Source organism: Cyprinodon tularosa, unplaced genomic scaffold (assembly GCF_016077235.1).
Source record: "Cyprinodon tularosa strain WSP-4 unplaced genomic scaffold, ASM1607723v1 ctg93, whole genome shotgun sequence".
In the NCBI taxonomy this organism is placed as follows: domain Eukaryota; kingdom Metazoa; phylum Chordata; class Actinopteri; order Cyprinodontiformes; family Cyprinodontidae; genus Cyprinodon; species Cyprinodon tularosa.
Window position 1 is genome coordinate 1,430 of NW_024039707.1, and position 18,823 is coordinate 20,252.

The 18,823-nt window shown below is 39.9% G+C and overlaps 1 protein-coding gene across 1 annotated transcript in view; it reads left to right on the plus strand.

Annotated features, from left to right (window-relative positions):
* Positions 1–1,253: 1,253 nt before the first annotated feature.
* The window catches only part of ppp2r5b (protein phosphatase 2, regulatory subunit B', beta), a 63,100-nt gene continuing 45,530 nt past the window's right edge, over positions 1,254–18,823 (plus strand). Inside the window, exon 1 of the mRNA XM_038274780.1 lies at positions 1,254–2,431. Coding sequence (XP_038130708.1) covers positions 2,239–2,431 — 193 coding nt within the window. The 5' untranslated portion in view covers positions 1,254–2,238. The remainder of the gene's footprint in view (positions 2,432–18,823) is intronic.

Sequence of the window (18,823 nt, forward strand, 5' to 3'; positions counted from 1 at the left end):
TACAAAATAGTGTGCTATTGTGTGATAGTGGGAAAAACTTTTTTCTCCATTCTGTCCACATAGAAATCTGCACTTTTTAGTCTGACAACAAACTTAAAAAATGTTTTACCCACAATCAAATTGCTATGTATGGCAAAAACGACACAGTTCATTGCTCCGATCAAACCGTCCCCTCCATGGGCAGTTCTAGACAGGGGCCTACAGGGGCCAGTGGTCCTGTTATAATATTCTGTTATGAAAAAACACAATGCAAAAGTTTACATAACAGTAATTTTTTTCTTGAAATAAGTGTACTTTCCCTCAATTTAAGCTGATTTGAGACAATTTCCAATGGACTAATATGATTTATGAATGTTTAAAATAAGAAACAATTTAACTTTATTATGTTATTTTAAGTGCCTATATATTTAATTACCTTATTTAGGGCAAAAAAAAAAATCATCAGATTAATCATGATTAATCGATTATTGAAATACTCGTAAACTAATTAAGTGATCGACCAATCCTTAACTGGAGTAGAGAGACTGTGAAACATGCCTTTAGCTGACAGAGAAACCTACCTTGAGCAGCAGTTATACCAAAATTGTTTAAAAAATGTGCAAACATTTAGCATTTAAGATAAAAAAAAAACGTTTTTATCTGTCAATGTGCTCTATCCAGAACTCCTCAAGTTCTTTTAGGAACATTTGGCTACTAATCAGTTAATTGAAAAAAGAATTGACAGATTAATCGATTTGCAAAATAGTTGTCAGTTGCAGCCCTAACCTTATTTTAAAGGGAAAAACACCCACTCCTATGGCAGACTATATTCATAACCCGATTAAGGGAAAAAAACACTTATTTGAATAAATTTTGTTTATTTTTAGATTATTTTAAGGACATTCTTTTTAGGACATGATCTACAGGGGCACTGGCCCCTGTTGGCCCCTGTCTAGAACCGCCCATGATTAATATCTATATAGAATCCTTAAATTTAGTTCAAATGCTAAAGCCATGCAAATTATAACTGCCCTTAAAGAATTATAACACTGAAGCATAGATTTGATTTGATTTTGACATTTAAAATAATAGTTCTGTTCTGTAAAGCCCTTTATGTTTGTAATTATTACTGTTCTATGTATGTTCTTTTTTGCAATGAAAGAAAAAAAGTTAAGTCATCCAAAACAAACAAACAAACAAAAAATAAAATGTATTGATGAACTTGGGTTTAATTTGAAAAGGCCGACTGGATCACTTCCTGTGGTCTTGTGCGCTTTGACGCAAATCTCCAAGGCGCTGTAATAACCGGATAACGGGAACCGAGAAGGAGGACGACAACAGGACGGATCAGTCCGACAGCCGCATATGTTTATACATAAAGACCTGATGTTGTTGTAGCCCACATACCGCAGGTTTAGAGGGTTTGCTTTTCTCTACAAGGAGCTGCTGCCTCCCCTCTCTCTTTGTCTGGTTCCTCCTCATTTGGAGGTGGAAGCGGAGCGCGCCTCAGCTGAGGAGGACCTGCACATGTCGGCTCCGTTTGTTCCTCCGCCCTGATAACGGTGGCAGGAGGAGGAGGAGGTGGAGGAGAAAGGGACAATCGCCAAGCTTTAAGGAGCCAGTTCTATTCCCATATTACCAGGCGCGAGGGTTGAGACAACCGGGAGATGCGATAAAAACAAGAGAGAAGGACACCAGTGATGCGGCAGCCAAGGTGGGCCCAGATTGATGATTTTATGATATCATCATCCACCGCCAGGACCGGACACTGATCCCATTTAAAGAGGATAAACAGCAAACTGCTTTGGAATCTGTTCATTTATCTGGGATTATTATTATTTTTTTAAAATCGGGCTGTATTATCTTGAATGAACATCCATATTTAGGCCGAGCCTGTGTGACGCCAGCACAGCAGCAGAGTGCGTCTCAGCATCACTTGGAATGATCCACAAGCCATTTTACATCTGCAAAACCAACCAGGAGGTTCAAGGGATGTTGCCATCAATGCGGCTCTCATAGAGGCGCAAACCAGGACAGGACCTCCAGAAATATCCCCCCCCCCCCCCCCCCCCATTCCCCTCCTCTTCACCCCCACCCCCTCCTCTTCACCTACCTCTGCTCCTCTTTACACCACCCCTTCAGCGCCTATTCATCCTAATCAACTGATTATCCCATCTGTGATTCACAAAGCCACCCACTCCATCCGTCCGTCCGTCCTCCTTGAGCGCCACTTTTACGCGCTCCACATCTGCAGCCGCCATGGAAACCACCAAGCTGCCCCCCTCCAGCCCCTCCTCGCCCACCACCAGCTTCTCGGTGCCGTCCGCGGAGAAGGTGGACGGCTTTCCGCGCAGGTCTATGCGCAGAGCGCGACAGAGGAGGTCCCACAGCTCTTCCCAGTTCCGATACCAGAGCTCCCAGGTGGAGCTCACCCCGCTGCCCCTGCTCAAAGGTGAGAGAGAGACGCACATGCGGCAGAAAGCCGGTCAATGTCAAAGCAAAGAATACTCCTTGTTTAGTCTGTTTCTACTGTCTATACAATTCAATTCAGTTTATTTATATAGCGCCAATTCACATCACGTCATATCAAGGCAGTTTACAGTTCACCAGATCATACAGTCAGATTTAATCAAAGTTTTCTATCTAAGGAAAACCAGTTGATTGCATCCAATGCAATCCCTCACACTAAGCATGCTTGTAGCGACAGTGGAGAGAAAAACTCCCTTTTAACATGAAGAAACCTCCAGCAGAACCAGGCTCAGTGTGAGCAGCCATCGGGGTTCAAGGAGACAGAAGCAGAGATACAAAACGCAGCTGTTAAAGGCGGCCCCGTCCAGGAAACACACAGCCAGGCAGACGAGCTCTGAGCCAGCTCCCATGTCAGTGGATGAAGAGTGCACATCCAGTCACTCTCAGAGAAACAGGACACTGGAAAACATGCCGATCTCCAACATCTGTAAACAAGGGTGTTGATGGCAGCAGACCAGCTGATATTTCTCTCCAGGATGGTGTCACAGTCAAACAGGAACAGACGAAGCGAAGCTACTATTAAAAAAAAGCAGAGAGAGCATCATGTTAGAGATGGGAGATAGGGAGAATAAAGATAGAATGATGAAATGGGGGTCCCTATGTCCTCCAGCAGCCTAAGCCTATAGCAGCATATCTATACAGATAGCTGAGGATAACCTGAGCCACTCTAACAATAAGCTTTATCAATACACACCTCTCTCACACTGACGAAACCCACCTGAATCAACTGAAAGGATGATCTATCTTCTACTGACTACACCAAACTCAATGGTTTGGAGTCTGTCTATTTTATGAAGAAATAGAAAAAGCCTTCCTAATTAGCAGGGCAAGACTGAGGAGGATTTGGTCCTATGGGTTGGAATCAATAGTTTCCTTTATATGTGCAGTTTAGGCTACATCCTAAATACACAAAGTAAAGTGTGTATATCTATTATGTTTTATAATTATCCATTATAGCCAAGAAACCTAAAATTCTCTTAGATAAAAACAAAATATCACAAGGCAAAGAGGAAATAACATTTAGAAATGTTCCAGCCTCAATACATTAAAAACCTGCTAAGGGAATTACTGCATTTCCCAAATGTTTCTTTTCTTTAAATTCCTCTTAAAGTTGTGGTTATTCTTCGTGCTGTCAATCATTTTCACCACACTTTTGTCCCTCCAATTAACTTTCCAATAATAACCATTTTATGGAATCCTATATTATTATAGCTGAATCTGTCACCTTGAATAAAAAAAAATGAAAATCTAAAATTTAAACAGGATTGTAAAGATAAAAAGTGAAATGATTCCAAGGGAACTCTCAGTCACCAAGTCTGTTCCTATTTATACCATTAGATTTTTTTTTCTTAGTATTATGGCCGTGTCTGAAAGTCCGCTCTAACCCCTAAATCCCTCAATCACTATATAGAGCAGGGACTATATAGTGAACGTTGTAGTGAACTTAGTTAACTGACCGTTCAGACAGATGATCACTTCTTTTTGTTCTCAGACTGTCACGTCTTTCCGCCTCCCAGCACGGTGCCTGCACCATTTTCTTTATTTGTCGTTGCCACAACAAATCTAGAATATATCTGCTTGTCTAGTGATCATGGATGATCACTACTATTTAAAGTGCATTGGGCCAAAGTTCACTACTTTTTCATCCACCAGACGGTCAGACACTCATATAAAATGGCGTAACCCTAACATACAGTAGTGCTATATATAGTGATTAGGGTGGACGTAGCTCTCGTCTCCAGTACAGGGGCCTTAACAAGGGCCGGAACCAGTTCTAAAGGGGCACTTGCCCCTGTCAAGAACCACCCATGCTAAGTCAACAATCCTAACACAGATGTAACATATTTCCTGATCAAAAAGATTTTTTCATTGGTCATAACTAATCAAAATAAAAAATAAAAAATCGACATTTAGAATATTTCACTGTGTTAATGAATCTATATTATACTGTATGAGGCGTATATCTTGAATTTAATTCCTGTAGTAAATTGATTTTCAGTAATAATTTTATGTTTTGGTCTAATGAAGAACCTCGGGATGGCAAGTTTTCTCTTAAATCATAGTAAAATCCCATTTCCTTTGGTGCAGTAACATTATGTTGTCAGTGGTGACTCCTACTGTTTGGGAAGAGAACTGCAGCATTGATCTTTGCGTAGGGGGCCTACCAGGTGTCAGTGACAGGGCCCCAAAGAGGTCGGGGGCCCCTAAGCAACTGCATACTCTGCTTACCGATAGTTACGCCATTGCTGTGGATGTTCAGCGTTGACCACGGATCAGTACATTTGACAAGATCATATAAATATCTAATCATAGTCGACTTCAGTTAATGAAATGTGGCTATATGAGTTTAAATAATAATATTTACTAGCAGGAGGATGCTTGGAGAAATTTTCGTTTGGCCTGAGGTTCAATCATATTTTATTGGAATAAATAAACCAATGCTTGGACAACTCAAACAAATGAGAATCGGGTGTAATTTAATGTTTAGTGATAGCATACATCTAAAATAATTTATATGTAAGATAATCATCTTTTTTTGCTCCATAATTTATGTAAATACCGAACCACAATCAATTTATTTACTATAACTACTAAAATATATTTCCTTAAAAGTAAACTCGGAGTGTGTATTTATCACACATTTCCTATGACATTTTTTTAACCAAACAAATGTTTCCATTTTCCTTTCCTAACACAAAATGATTCATAAACGAGGCATAATGTTTGAAAAACTCTTTGATCAAGGGTAGGTCAACATTTTTTATCATTTATGTTTTTTTCTGACATAAACAAGCAGTGTTTTTAAAGAAGTTGTTTTTCTCCCAACCGAGGAAACATGGTCGCTAACCTGGCATTAACACAAACCACTGATGTTGAATCTCTGGAGGGCTACGTCCGTGTAGAGTCATAAAGCTTTGCCTGGGCCACTCTTAGCCTTCAATAAATCACCACAGCAAAAGATATCAGTGTATCTTTCTGACTGATTGACTTGGAAAATGGGAGAAGCAGATCCTCTATCAAAACAAACCTGTCCCCCTCCCTCTGCTGTGGACAGGACAGACTTTCTAACTGCCTCAGAGACATAAAATACACGAGTCACACTTGTGCTAAATCATATAAAGATCTAAACATGCATCACAGCTGGACATGCATCATAAAGACAGGTTCAGCTGAGCTGCTTGCATTACTACCGTCGCCATAGTTTTGGTCCCACAGCTCCTGTAAATACACAGAGGCCACTTTTAATCTACCTGAAGGCAAGAGGCTGCAAAGGATGTAGAATCAGCTTTGAGTGTCAATAACATTGCATGTTGTATTCCACACAGAGCGTGCAGTCTGAGCTGTGAGGCAGCTGTGGGAATAGTCTACAGTTTGATGCATGGTGTTTTTTGTTTTCTTACCCCTCTACTTGGTCACAGAGAGCAGTTCATGTTTCAGAACCTGCACAGTTGATCCAGTGGAGGATATTTCCTTGACAGAATCTGTTTATGCAGTGAGATACATGTCAGAGTAATCAATATTTTTGTACCTTTACTTTTCGGTCACTGAGCCAACAAGCACCGTCCTTTCTTGCTCTTCAGCCCGTCATGTGCCCCATGGATTTTTGCAATACAGAGACTGATTCATTTTGTGTTTATTTGCCTTTGACCCGTCTTTTAAAACCCACTTTTCCTTTTTTGTGTAGTTGGAATTTCATCCCATTAACTCTGAATATAGAGAAACTTGTGAACATGCTCCTCTGATGGTCCTCCCTTATGTGTTTTTACACTTCATTTCCCCTGACCTTAACTTCCTGTCAGGGAGGGGTAAAGTGCAGTGCAGTGATGGGATCGTTCTTATTGCACCTTTTAGCTCAGCTCTCATTTTGCATACAAACATATGCTGCAGCCATCAAACAGCAGGCAGGAGTCCCAGTTAGAACATGGCTGCTGCATTGCTGCAGCACCATTTCTTGACCCTCAGGAGAAGCTCATATAGTACAATCCTGCAGCAAGTGAAGAAGGAGTGTTAGCTTTGGGGAAGTCTCTCACTTGCAGTATGTAGGCCAAGTGTGAACATACCTGTCCATGCTCTCCAGTAATGCACTCAACATTGCTTCAGCTTTTTTACCTCAGCCTCTAGAGTGAAGAAATGATCCAACTGCCACACTGAAGATGTGCTACAGTCACTACCATCATATTCATTATGTTAGGTGCATGTGAAGGGGATATTTTTGAATGCCAAAACGTCAGATCCCTCTGCAAAAAAAGCAGATTTTCATTACATTTTTCCATTCTGTGAAGAAAAGTTGTCAAAATCCGGCTAGCTTTTTTACTTTTAGTAAATGTGTAAAAAAAATGGGAAAACTGTGTATTATAAGTAAAAAAAATGTTTTCCACACAAGATGAGTCAACATCTTAAGCAATTGAATAAACCCAAAAATCCCCCACATCTGAATCACCCTGCTATGCTCTAATTTGGCTACTATTGTTAGAAATGTATTTCAATGTTTTTTTTTTTTTTCCACAATCAAATTATTTCTATTGTTCTTTTCAAATGCCACTGGAAATTGAAACCTACTTGTTAGATCTGGCTTTTGACCTTAAGGAGGACATGTTAAATCTGCATTAAAACCCAGGAAAAACATGATAAATGCCCCATTAGAATGTCTCAATGAGAAAAGTCACTAAGGCACTGATTATGAGTTTGGTTCCAACCCTCTAATTTGTCTATATGGGGTTGGATACATTGGTTTAATACCTCATTTATTGTCTTTTTCTATATTTCTTACTCATTTTCACCTGTTTTTTTTTCTTACAAACTCTCATTAGTTGTCATTTGTAGTGGATTGGCATTATATTTACAAATTATTGAGCCCCAGGCATCAAATAAGGCTAACATCACAGCTTGATATCAGTCATCTGCACAGCACATAAAGGATAAGGACAAAACATCAAATAAGGAGAATATTATTAAAACTACCAGCAGATGCTATATGGTACGCCGGCTAACATTTATGGGTTTCACATGGTTTTCATTGTGAGGTTAGACTGCTTTCTGGTGCCAACCCTAATAAAGAAAAAGGTTTGAGTTTGTATGATAATTTTTAAATCCTGTGATGAACACTGACATGGCTTGGGCATGTGGTGCCTCTTAGTCAGCTGGGAGAGGCTTCATGGGTAAAGATAATAAACAGATAATGTAATCTCGAAGAGTGATGCTATCTCTGTGAGTCTCCACTAAACACAGATCAGACTGAAAGGCAGAACCAGTCGACTGAAAAGAGCCGCAGGGCTGATCGTAGCAGCATACTGATCAATAGGTGATGGCTGAAGGATACAAGGTCCATATAAGCCGTTTAAGATTGGATTTGTATTTGACGGTTGGCTTAAAGCATCTGTACAGGTACATACAGTTGAGTTACTCATAGATTGAATATATCTCAAAGTCAACCAAGATAATATTAATTAAAAGAAGATAATTATTTTTTAGATGTGTTGTTTAGGTTTTATTCCCCTTCCTATTTTTAGCATGAGAGATTTACTTTCCTTCCAACCATCCTTCGATCCGTCCACCCATCGCATTTGGGAACCTGTTTCTTTAAATACAGAACTAAAGATGTCAGCTTTCCTCCCTAAGCGCGGATACGCAAAAAAAAAAAAAAAAACACTATCCACAGAATTAAGCCTTAATGTTGCTTTAAACTTTCAATTCAATTTATCCAATAAATACATTTTTAACTCTACCATTTTACTTAAAGAAAGCCCTATTTAAGTTTGTTCATCAATTTTACTTTTCTTCTCAAACTTTGTGCTATAAACAAAGCTTTAAACCTGTACTGCAGGGACTCAAATGAGATGGATGTCTAGGTCACATTGAAGACACAGGCACAGGGCTCACTCCTGTCTTATTAACAAAAAAAAAAGAAGAGAGTTATAGTATTTAGAAACTGAGCTTTTACTTAGTTAGGCTCTAAACAGAAATAAAAACAATTATTTGCGGTGATGTCAAGTTCTGGCTTTGGAAGAGGTTCTGGAAAGTAGCCAGTTAGCTGCCTACTGTGGATTAAAAACATCTTATAGCAGTCCTAAACCTATGGGACGTCCATTTTTCACAACAGGGATAAAATCCTATTTCAGGTGATAAATTATAAAAACAGTCTGTTGTTTGTAGTTTTGTTGGGTTCTCTACTCCTTGTCCTTCAGTTATACTGTGGCGTCCTGTTCAACATCCTCGTACCTTTGTGCCTCCCCCTCATCTTCGGCATCCCTCACCCCAACCCCTCAGGGGGCCGTTGATATCCACTTAGCTTCCTGGTCACGGGTTTTCGGCTGTCTCTTGCAGGCTAAATCGGACTTGAGGTCATATTTGTGCCCATTATGCATTCTGGTGGCCAATAGAGGCTTGCTCACTGACTCTTGAGACAGTTTGTACAAATGTGAACCCACAAAGACTGCAGGAGATTTCAGACTTTGTATCCTAAATAAAATCCAGAGACAGTAAAGGAATAAAGAAAGGCTGTGAAGACAGACATCGGGAAATATTGCGTGCTTCTATTGTCCTGGAATTTGATAAATGTCTTTAGCAGTAGCAGTTTTCTTGTGTATGACTCAGTTAGTTTCTCATTCTGTTCCAGAGGTATCTTATTCTGTCCTTTAAGTTTCTCAGGTATTTATTTATGGTAAGTTCATAAACCAAAGGCAGCAAGTCTGAGCAGGTCTTGAAATTTGATAAGGCCCTCGCAAAACCTAGTTATTAATGCTTTTGAGTTGCCTTTTGGATTTAAGCCATCTAGATCAGGATTCCTCTATTACAATCCTGGAGATTTGATGCCTGTGACTTCCACACCTGAATCAAATGGCGGAATGACCTTCTCAGTATGCAGCCAGACTCACCAGAGTTCTGACTCTGACCTGAATATTTTACTCAGGTGTGTTGAAGCAGAGATGCATCTAAAAGGTGCAGGAAACCAGACTGAAAATGAGGAGCCCTGTTCTAGATGACTGGAATCATTGTCTTGTTAAACACACAGGTTTGTTCAAACCTAAGCTGTCACGATAGAGGACAAACTTTGTTATATAGAGATGTTTGGGGTGACGTAAATGACTGCTAGGTTCTGTGGCCATGAAATTATTCCAAGCATCTCCCTACCACCACCTTGCTTATAAAAGGTGATAAGATTGGGAATAACCTTTTGCATTTTCTAACGGTGGACTTTAAATGTTTGTAAATGGTCTTAAAACTTTGCTTAGATGAATTGGCAACAAGGTAATTTCATATCTTTAATGTAGGCGGCCGCTCTTCTGTGTTACATGGCCCAACACAGAAGAGCAGCCGCCTCTGGACAAGACTCCGCAGTACACCTACACCTTGTGGACAAAGGACATTCTTTTGAGGACCAGAATGTCCATATTCTGGATAAAGAAAATAGGTGGTTTGAGAGGGGCGTGAAGGAAGCCATCTATGTAAAGAGAGAAAAACCAACTTTAAACAGAGGTGGTGGACTCAGATTCCAACTTCCAAAAACATACAATTCAATCATAGACATGATCCCTTCCAGATATCACCAAACCCCCCACCCCATCACAGAGGAACGAGGGACCTACCCGCCCCATCCGGTGAACAATACCTCCTTAATGACCAACCCTTAACAATCATAGACAGTTTTCAGGTATTACAGGAGACAATCCCCCCCTTAATGGCAATCCCCCCTTTTAACGACCGACCCCTAGAATCATAGACAGGTTCAGATATTACAGGCTAACAATGGAACAAACGACCCATTCATCGGTTTCCATATGGAGGTTTCCAAGCAATACAAGGCCTAGTCCATATAAGACTCAAACTCACTGCGGATCCAGACATTTGAATTGAGAAAGCTTCCTGGAGAGGTGGCGAAACGTTTTCAAATCTTGAAAACCAAGTCCAGTGGATATTTTTTGAATTTTTACGGAATGACTATGACCTGGATGACTGAGAACCTTCATCAGCATCTTTTATTATTTTACGATACCAATTTAGTTTCCTTATAACTTAAATACCTTATCAGTATAGATATTAAACTCATGGTAGAGGCATTACTGTCAATATGTTAGTGCAGAGAAGATTAAATGAATCCTCAGTGAAGGCAGCAAGCATGTATTTAGGGTTAGTTTGGATGGTGGGAATATGTTTGACTTTTTTGAGTTCATTATGCATGATTTCAGAAATCATATTCTGAGCTGCCTGAGGATCGAAAACAGACTAAAATAGTTGCAATCAAATATTTACTTAAGGCCTTACTGGGGGTTTGTTTTGTATGCTTATTATAAAATGTTATCTTGGGACACTTTTTAGTCTGTCTTGGGATTTTGGGGAACATTGTTGCTGCTAGAAGCTAGTTCATCACAAACCGTGGGATAAAACATACAAAGCAGACACTCAGTTTTTCCCCGCATTCACTGAAAATTGCTCTTACTTACACTGCTAATAACTGTAGGCTCTACCAGAGAAGTGATCAAGCTTTTGCAGCTGTTTTCTTTACATATGGTTTTATGATGGTAGTACTACATGTCTCAGGTTAAATACAAAAGACACATTTATTGAGAAAAAAAAACAAAAAAACAACAACAATAAATTGCAAATGGAGGTGGCATTTCATGCACCTTACATGGTCTCAACGCATGGCTGCTAAATGCACCAATTAATCATTGAACGTATTGGCCAATGCCCATACAATAAATTGTGCCTTTACATATTTTTGTATAAAGACTTGATCTGTTTGACTTGTAAAGGAATTGTTACTGAATATATAAACTTGATTTGAAAGAGTGGAATTCCTAAAGGTATACTGCACTTCAAATAAACCCCATATACACTGTGACACATGGCGATGGCAGCTTGATGGTTAATGAAGGTTTTGCCTCACATAGAACTGGAGCCTTTGTCAAAGGGAAGATGGCTGTGAGCGGTTAATACTTATTTTGGGAGATACCATTCAGTCTTTATTTGGAAAGCTGAAAATGAATAGGGAACCTAACATTCATTCAATTAAAGGAATAAAGTCTTGTCCAGAAGGAGGTTAAACATTCTTGAAATGATCCTAAACAAATCCCTAATACAACTAATAATCTGAAGCATGATCATCTTTATAGTCTGATGGTTTTGGAACAAATATTTTAAATTTTGTGGCAGGACTCAACAGTAGTTTCAAGGGGATGCAAAACTAAAAAGAAATCAGTTTTCTTAAAGGAATAGTACACCCAAAACATGATTAGCCTTCATTTTCTACTCACCCCCATGCTGAACAACACTCTGGAGTACTTTTTTGATATCTCAAATGCATCTGGAGATCTGGGAGGCTTCTTGCTGTCTGCTGACATTCAAATAATGGAGGTCCATAGCGCCCGAGGCAGAAAGGTCCATAAAAGTCCACAAAAAACGTGTCAATATTCCTCCATACTGCTCGTCCAATGTATTCCAAGTGTCCTGAGTGGGTAGCATCCATAATTTACTCGAAACAAAGTCATTTAGAATGTTCTTAGAGCATAAACAGTAGTGTATAGGATTTCCTAAAAGCCCGTTCACGAGTCTACGGAAACTGCGGCAGACCAAACCAGATGAAAGTGCGCATTCAGCGTCTGCTCTGCCGATAATGCAAGCGTAGAAGAAGAAATGTGCTGTTTACCTGTGCAAAGAAAGAAACAACGAAAGAAAAATGTCTGAGGACTTCAGTGTTGAGGAAGAGCATGAGTTCTTTGCCGAGCTGAATGCGCACTTTCATCTGGTTTGGTCTGCCGCGGTTTCCGTAGACTCGTGAACACGCTTTTAGGAAATCCTATACACTACTGTTTATGCTCTAAAAACATTCTTAATGAAATCGTTTCGAGTAAATTATGGACGCTACCCACTCAGGACACTTGGAATACATTGGACGAGCAGTATGGAGGAATATTGACACGTTTTTTGTGGACTTTTATGGACCTTTCTGCCTCGGGCGCTATGGACCTCCATTATTTGAATGTCAGCAGACAGCAAGAAGCCTCCCAGATCTCCAGATGCATTTGAGATATCAAAAAAGTACTCCAGAGTTTTGTTCAGCATGGGGGTGAGTAGAAAATGAAGGCTAATCATGTTTTGGGTGTACTATTCCTTTAAAATTGAGTCATAGGATTTAGAGGTGGGAAAACCTTTAAAACAATAAATATTGGTCTAATTTCTTTACATCACAAAAAATAGCATTTTTGCAGCAGTGTGTAGTATATATCTGTCTAGAAACATATTCCTTACGGGGTTAAAAAGTAAAGATGCATGGTGGGTTGAAAAATGGCCCAGTATATGAGGAAAATTGCCTCCTGATCCCATTAAAAACCCCCACCATGATGTTTTCCTGCGCTTTTTTTATGGAGAGACTAACTAAGAACATGTATCTGTATTTAGAAGTCACAAGATGATCATATGAAAACCCTTTCTTTGTCACCAGAGGCGCCAGTTTAACAATCCTTGAGAACCAACTAAATCCCATCCCATCCAGAGAACAGCAGCAGACGAGGCAAATATAAATTTATTGTCCAGCTTTACCGCAGCTGTTGCTTACACCAGGGCGTGGTGTTGGATTTCTTCTCATCAAAAATTTATACCAACTTGCTTATTATACCAATGTGACAGCAGCAGATTATCAGCAGTGGACTTCACTGTTTAGAAAACAATTCAACACGCCCAACTTCAAATCTGAGCAAACAACAATTTTGTAACCTTTCAGTCTTTTTATTACTCAAGTTAATTTTCATGCAAACCACTTTGGTGTGTTAAGTTTTTAACTTTTACTTTTCCCCGGCATGTAAAAACCCATGCATAAGGTTTTCTGTCCTTGACATTTCCATCATTGTCTGCCAGAAGCAGTGACTTTTAAAAGGCCTGCTGAGTGGCTTCAAATAACTCCGTCAGGCCCTAAAGGATGTTGTGTTACCTTAAAGGGTGTTAAACCTCCCACACCTGCACAAAACCCATTCTGCTGCTTTGTGCCTGTGGTTAAGTATCTCTAAAAGCCTTGAAACAGCCTGCAGATATCAGAGAGGCACTACAGACACAGTAAATGGATCAGACGTTGTTGAACAGAGTAACAGATGGGGAGTGAAAACTGAGCGCCATGGCAGGAAGAATTAATTATTGTTGCATGCTTTGAGTTAATGCGTTACATAAATGCTAAATTTTTGAGCTCGGGTCCTAATTAACGTAAGAATTAAGGAGAGCCGGAGCAATGTTTGCTGTTTTATTTTACACATTTGGGTGTTTTAGAATTAGAGCTTAAATGCAGTTTAATGGGTCAAAGTGTACTTTTGCAAGCCTTCTGCTTCTGGTGGGAAAATGGATTTCAAATGCCTCTACTGTTGTCTGCATTGTACAAAAATACAACACTGCTTGTGTTTCATAACAAGCACAGAACTGGGCCATTTTCACTGCTAACAATGAGGGGATTAGAAGGAGAGCATGCCGCCAGATAACCACTTTGAAACTAGAGGAGAAGAAAGGAATGTTGTAATCTAGTTATATACAGATTCAGGAAGACGTCAAAGAAAGGTGTTTAAATGTGAGATATGAAGAAAACAAACACATTTGAACTTAATGTTGCTCACATTTTATTGCTTTATAAACTATACATTTTATTAAAACAGTTGCAACAGTTTGGTGACTTCAAGCAACCCCGAGGAAAGGACGCGCACATGTGCTTGTATTGTATACTTTGTTGACTGTGAGAACAGGAAATTATATGTTTGATATGCTCTCTAAAGGATCTCACACCAATGCAATGAAAGAATGGTTGGAAGTTGAACCCTCTGCTTGGTTTAATGGAACAGTGGAAACCCTTCAGGCTTCCAGTATGTAAAGCAATCAGACATAGAAGGCAAGGCAAGTTTATTTGTATAGCACATTTCAGTAACACGGAAATGTAATGAATATTGCATTAGTGCACCACACAGAAAACAGAAAAGACAGACGACTACATAGCAATGGAAAAATAGAGAGGTAAAAGGAAATCTTGACTACGAACTTATCAATCAGTTAACAGATTAAGTGACACAATCAAAGGCAACTATAAACACACAGTTTTTTAAGCTGGACTAAAAGCGACTTGGGGATTCAATAGGTTTACAGTTTTCTGGGGGTTCCAGATTAGTGGAGCAGGGCAACACAGAGAAAAGCAGGACAAGCAATTCAGAGAAACCAATTAACCTAACAGTCATGTTTTTGGACTGTGGGAGGAAGCCGGAGTACCCGGAGAGAACCCACGCATGCTCAGGGAGAACATGCAAACTCCATGCAGAAAGAGGCCTGGAGTTGAACCAGGAACCTTCTTGCTGCCTGCCAGCAGTGCTAACCAGTTTGCCACTTTGCAGCAAACTGATGGCCACGCCCATAGTATAGTAGCATAGTAATCACTTCTAGTAAAGATAAACACACAAATTAGTAATTCAAGATCCTGCTGAGAAATTAGTCCTTTATTCCTCTTGATGTTCTTTAGGTGATAGAAAATCCACTTTGTTGCTGTCTTTATATGCTTCTGAAAAAAACTGTGATCAGTGGCTTCTTGCTGAAGTGACTAATGCTATATGCTCATGTTTGGTAGCTCCCCCTGTGGGCCTGTGGTCCCTCAAGAAAATTTTGAAATATCCATGTATTGATTTCTTCTATCTAGAACCTAGCACTTGAATGGGTTCATAGTCATCTAGTGACATCGTAATGTTTACAGTAGCTGTGTTGTCTGCATAGTTGAGCAAACTTATGTTGTAATAATATGAGCTAGGGGGAGCATAGGAAAGGCCCTTAGATGGGCACTTCTGAAGAAATAGTACGGATGTACACTCACCGGCCACTTTATTAGGTACACCTTTCCAACTGCTCGTTAACACTTAATTTCTAAGCAGCCAATCACATGGCGGCAACTCAGTGCATTTAGGCATGTAGACATGGTCAAGACAATCTCCTGCAGTTCAAACCGAGCATCAGTATGGGGAAGAAAGGTGATTTGAGTGACTTTGAACGTGGCATGATTGTTGGTGCCAGAAGGGCTGGTCTGAGTATTTCAGAAACTGCTGATCTACTGGGATTTTCACGCACAACCATCTCTAGGGTTTACAGAGAATGGTCCGAAAAAGAAAAAACATCCAGTGAGCGGCAGTTCTGTGGGCGGAAATGCCTTGTTGATGCCAGAGGTCAGAGGAGAATGGCCAGACTGGTTCGAGCTGATAGAATGGCAACAGTGACTCAAATAACCACCCGTTACAACCAAGGTGGGCAGAAGAGCATCTCTGAAAGCACAGTACGTCGAACTTTGAGGCAGATGGGCTACAGCAGCAGAAGACCACACCGGGTGCCACTCCTTTCAGCTAAGAACAGGAAACTGAGGCTACAATTTGCACAAGCTCATCGAACTTGGACAATAGAAGATTGGAAAAACGTTGCCTGGTCTGATGAGTCTCGATTTCTGCTGCGACATTGGGATGGTAGGGTCAGAATTTGGCGTCTACAACATGAAAGCATGGATCCATCCTGCCTTGTATCAACGGTTCAGGCTGGTGGTGGTGGTGTCATGTTGTGGGGAATATTTTCTTGGCACTCTTTGGGTCCCTTGGTACCAATTGAGCATCGTTGCAACGCCACAGCCTACCTGAGTATTGTTGCTGACCATGTCCATCCCTTTATGACCACAATATACCCAACTTCTGATGGCTACTTTCAATAGGATAATGCGCCATGTCATAAAGCTGGAATCATCTCAGACTGGTTTCTTGAACATGACAATGAGTTCACTGTACTTAAATGGCCTCCACAGTCACCAGATCTCAATCCAATAGAGCATCTTTGGGATGTGGTGGAACGGGAGATTCGCATCATGGAAATGCAGCCGACAAATCTGCGGCAACTGTGTGATGCCATCATGTCAATATGGACCAAACTCCCTGAGGAATGCTTCCAGCACCTTGTTGAATCTATGACACGAAGAATTGAGGCAGTTCTGAAGGCAAAAGGGGGTCCAACTCGTTACTAGCATGGGGTACCTAATAAAGTGGCCGGTGAGTGTACGTTTACATTTTAGAGTTTATTTCAATTCTCTCCAAAACCATGATAGGTTCTGCTTTGAAAGAGAAAACTGATTCTAAGTGGTACAGGTATGAATACAAGTGAAAACCTCTAAAAGATGAAATGTATAGAAATAAAGTCATACCTTATGATGTTGGTCCCAAATACAGACCCACGACTATGAAATCATTGGAAGAAGGAAAAAAACATTGTCAAGACTAAGAACAGAGGGACCCAGTATCCAATGCCAGACAGACAGTGGGATAACTCAAAAAGCATTTATTTAATAAACGGGCTGGAGTAGCAGCAGCTAGGGCATCTAAGGCTGGAACCTCTGGGTTTCAGGTTCAGTCCATGCCCAGAGAATGAAGCAGGATCCAGCGGGTGGGCTGCCAACAAGATGCAGCGGGCGCCGCCCACAGTATCCCAGATGCTTGATACCACTTAGAGGTTCAGGATAGCAATATGTACAAATATAGAGAAAAAAATAAGAAGAAAGTGCTGAAAATAACACAAGTCAGTTGCATGTGTAAGCATGGTTTGAACAATCTTGACAAATTAGTCTTTTATGAAAATAATAGCAAAAAGAAGACCAGAAAAATACCATATGATGTTCTGAAAGTGACAAACTGCATCTGAGTTGACTTTTTTCTTAATGCAAATTAAATATCTATGAATGTAGTTATTTCTTTAGTCTATGCTTACATCGGCTCAGAGAAGAAATATATAATCACTGAAAAATAACATACAATTTTTTTCTCTCTTTTTTAATGAAGCAGCCAGTGTTTTGTTTGGTAATCGATGTATAGACGGCTCCCTTTTAAATGCAATGTTTACTATAAAGGCGACTTACGCCGACTGGATGAGGATGATGGAATGACTCCTACTGTGTGTGTTGGGGCTAGCTGGATAGGTCTGGTTTAGTGTTACAGAAGGCGTGGCGTGGATTCTGCTCTCAGATCAATTAAGAAAAAGGGTGGGGGGAAAGTGGCCCGGTGGAGTGGATGAGCAAAGAGGAAATGACTTAACATTAAGCTGATAGGTGAAGGAGGAACAGGGAGAAAGGGAGAACGTCAGACAGTGGGAGGAAATAGACAAATGCAAAGGAAACTACAGTATAGGAGCAGAGGATGTAATAAAAGCCTAATAATGCAATAACTTTAATTATCGCTGCGTCTCTAAAAGAAATGCTTGTTTTACAAGGAATATAATAATGCTTGAAATAACGGTTTGCCAGAAACATCACAAATCTGGTATTGTAGGCTGTGCACTGAAAGTTCTCCTGGAAGCTAAGTGAAACAGAGAGAATCAAATAAGGTAGAAATGTAGAAAATATGTATTTCATATGCCTTCTGGGATAAGATGTTGTTTGTATAGGGATATACTGAAAGTAGTGAAATTTAAATCCTATGTATCTTTCTGTTTAGAGGCACATAAGCCTTAGGAAAATGCAACTGTACCTCAACCAAAGATAGAGAGAAGATAGAGAGACAGTATTTATATTCTCTCTATCACATTTTCTTATCTGTGAGCGATGGCAGCGGCAGCAGCAAGGCAGAAAGCTGCTAATCAGATGTTGAAGATATCCTCAGCCCATATTTGTTTACTAACTGTAGGCCATTTCTCTTTACCTCTTATATTATTTTCAGTGTTACATTCATAGCCTAAACATGATCAAAATAAAACATTTGAGTGTTTTTATAAAGAACACACAGAACATTATTATGCATAAATTGCAGCTGATTTCAACAAATAATTGATTACCTTGTCCTTCTGATGCAATCTTTTGACTTCCTTTTCTGTCGACAAAAAAATTATTGTGATAGATTAGTAAACTGTGAGCATCATACATGCATTGTTGCTTGAGGTTTTTTTTTTGTTGCTATGCAGCACTGGTCCAAGGTTTTGGGTCGATGATTATTTCTTTATGTTTTGGTTATAGGGTGCTAGGATTGTTTTTCCTTTATCTTTCAAAGCAGTCTCATTACAAAACATTAGCCAATCTCATTTGCCTACTGTTTAAAGTGCATCAGCTACTTGTTTGTCAATCAAACATTTGTAACAACTCATACGCTGTTTGGCTGGCGGTCCGCCATTACGCCGATGCACAAAGAGGTACTCCTACATTGTTTGTTGCTGCTGCTTTTTTTTTTTTTTTGCTATGTATTCACTCTTTTGTGTAAACTGGAGCATCAATGCCCAAAAAGAATCCTGACAAATCTAACCGGAAAAGAAAGCCTTTTTGATGTAGTTGAAAAGAGGAGAGGAAATGGGA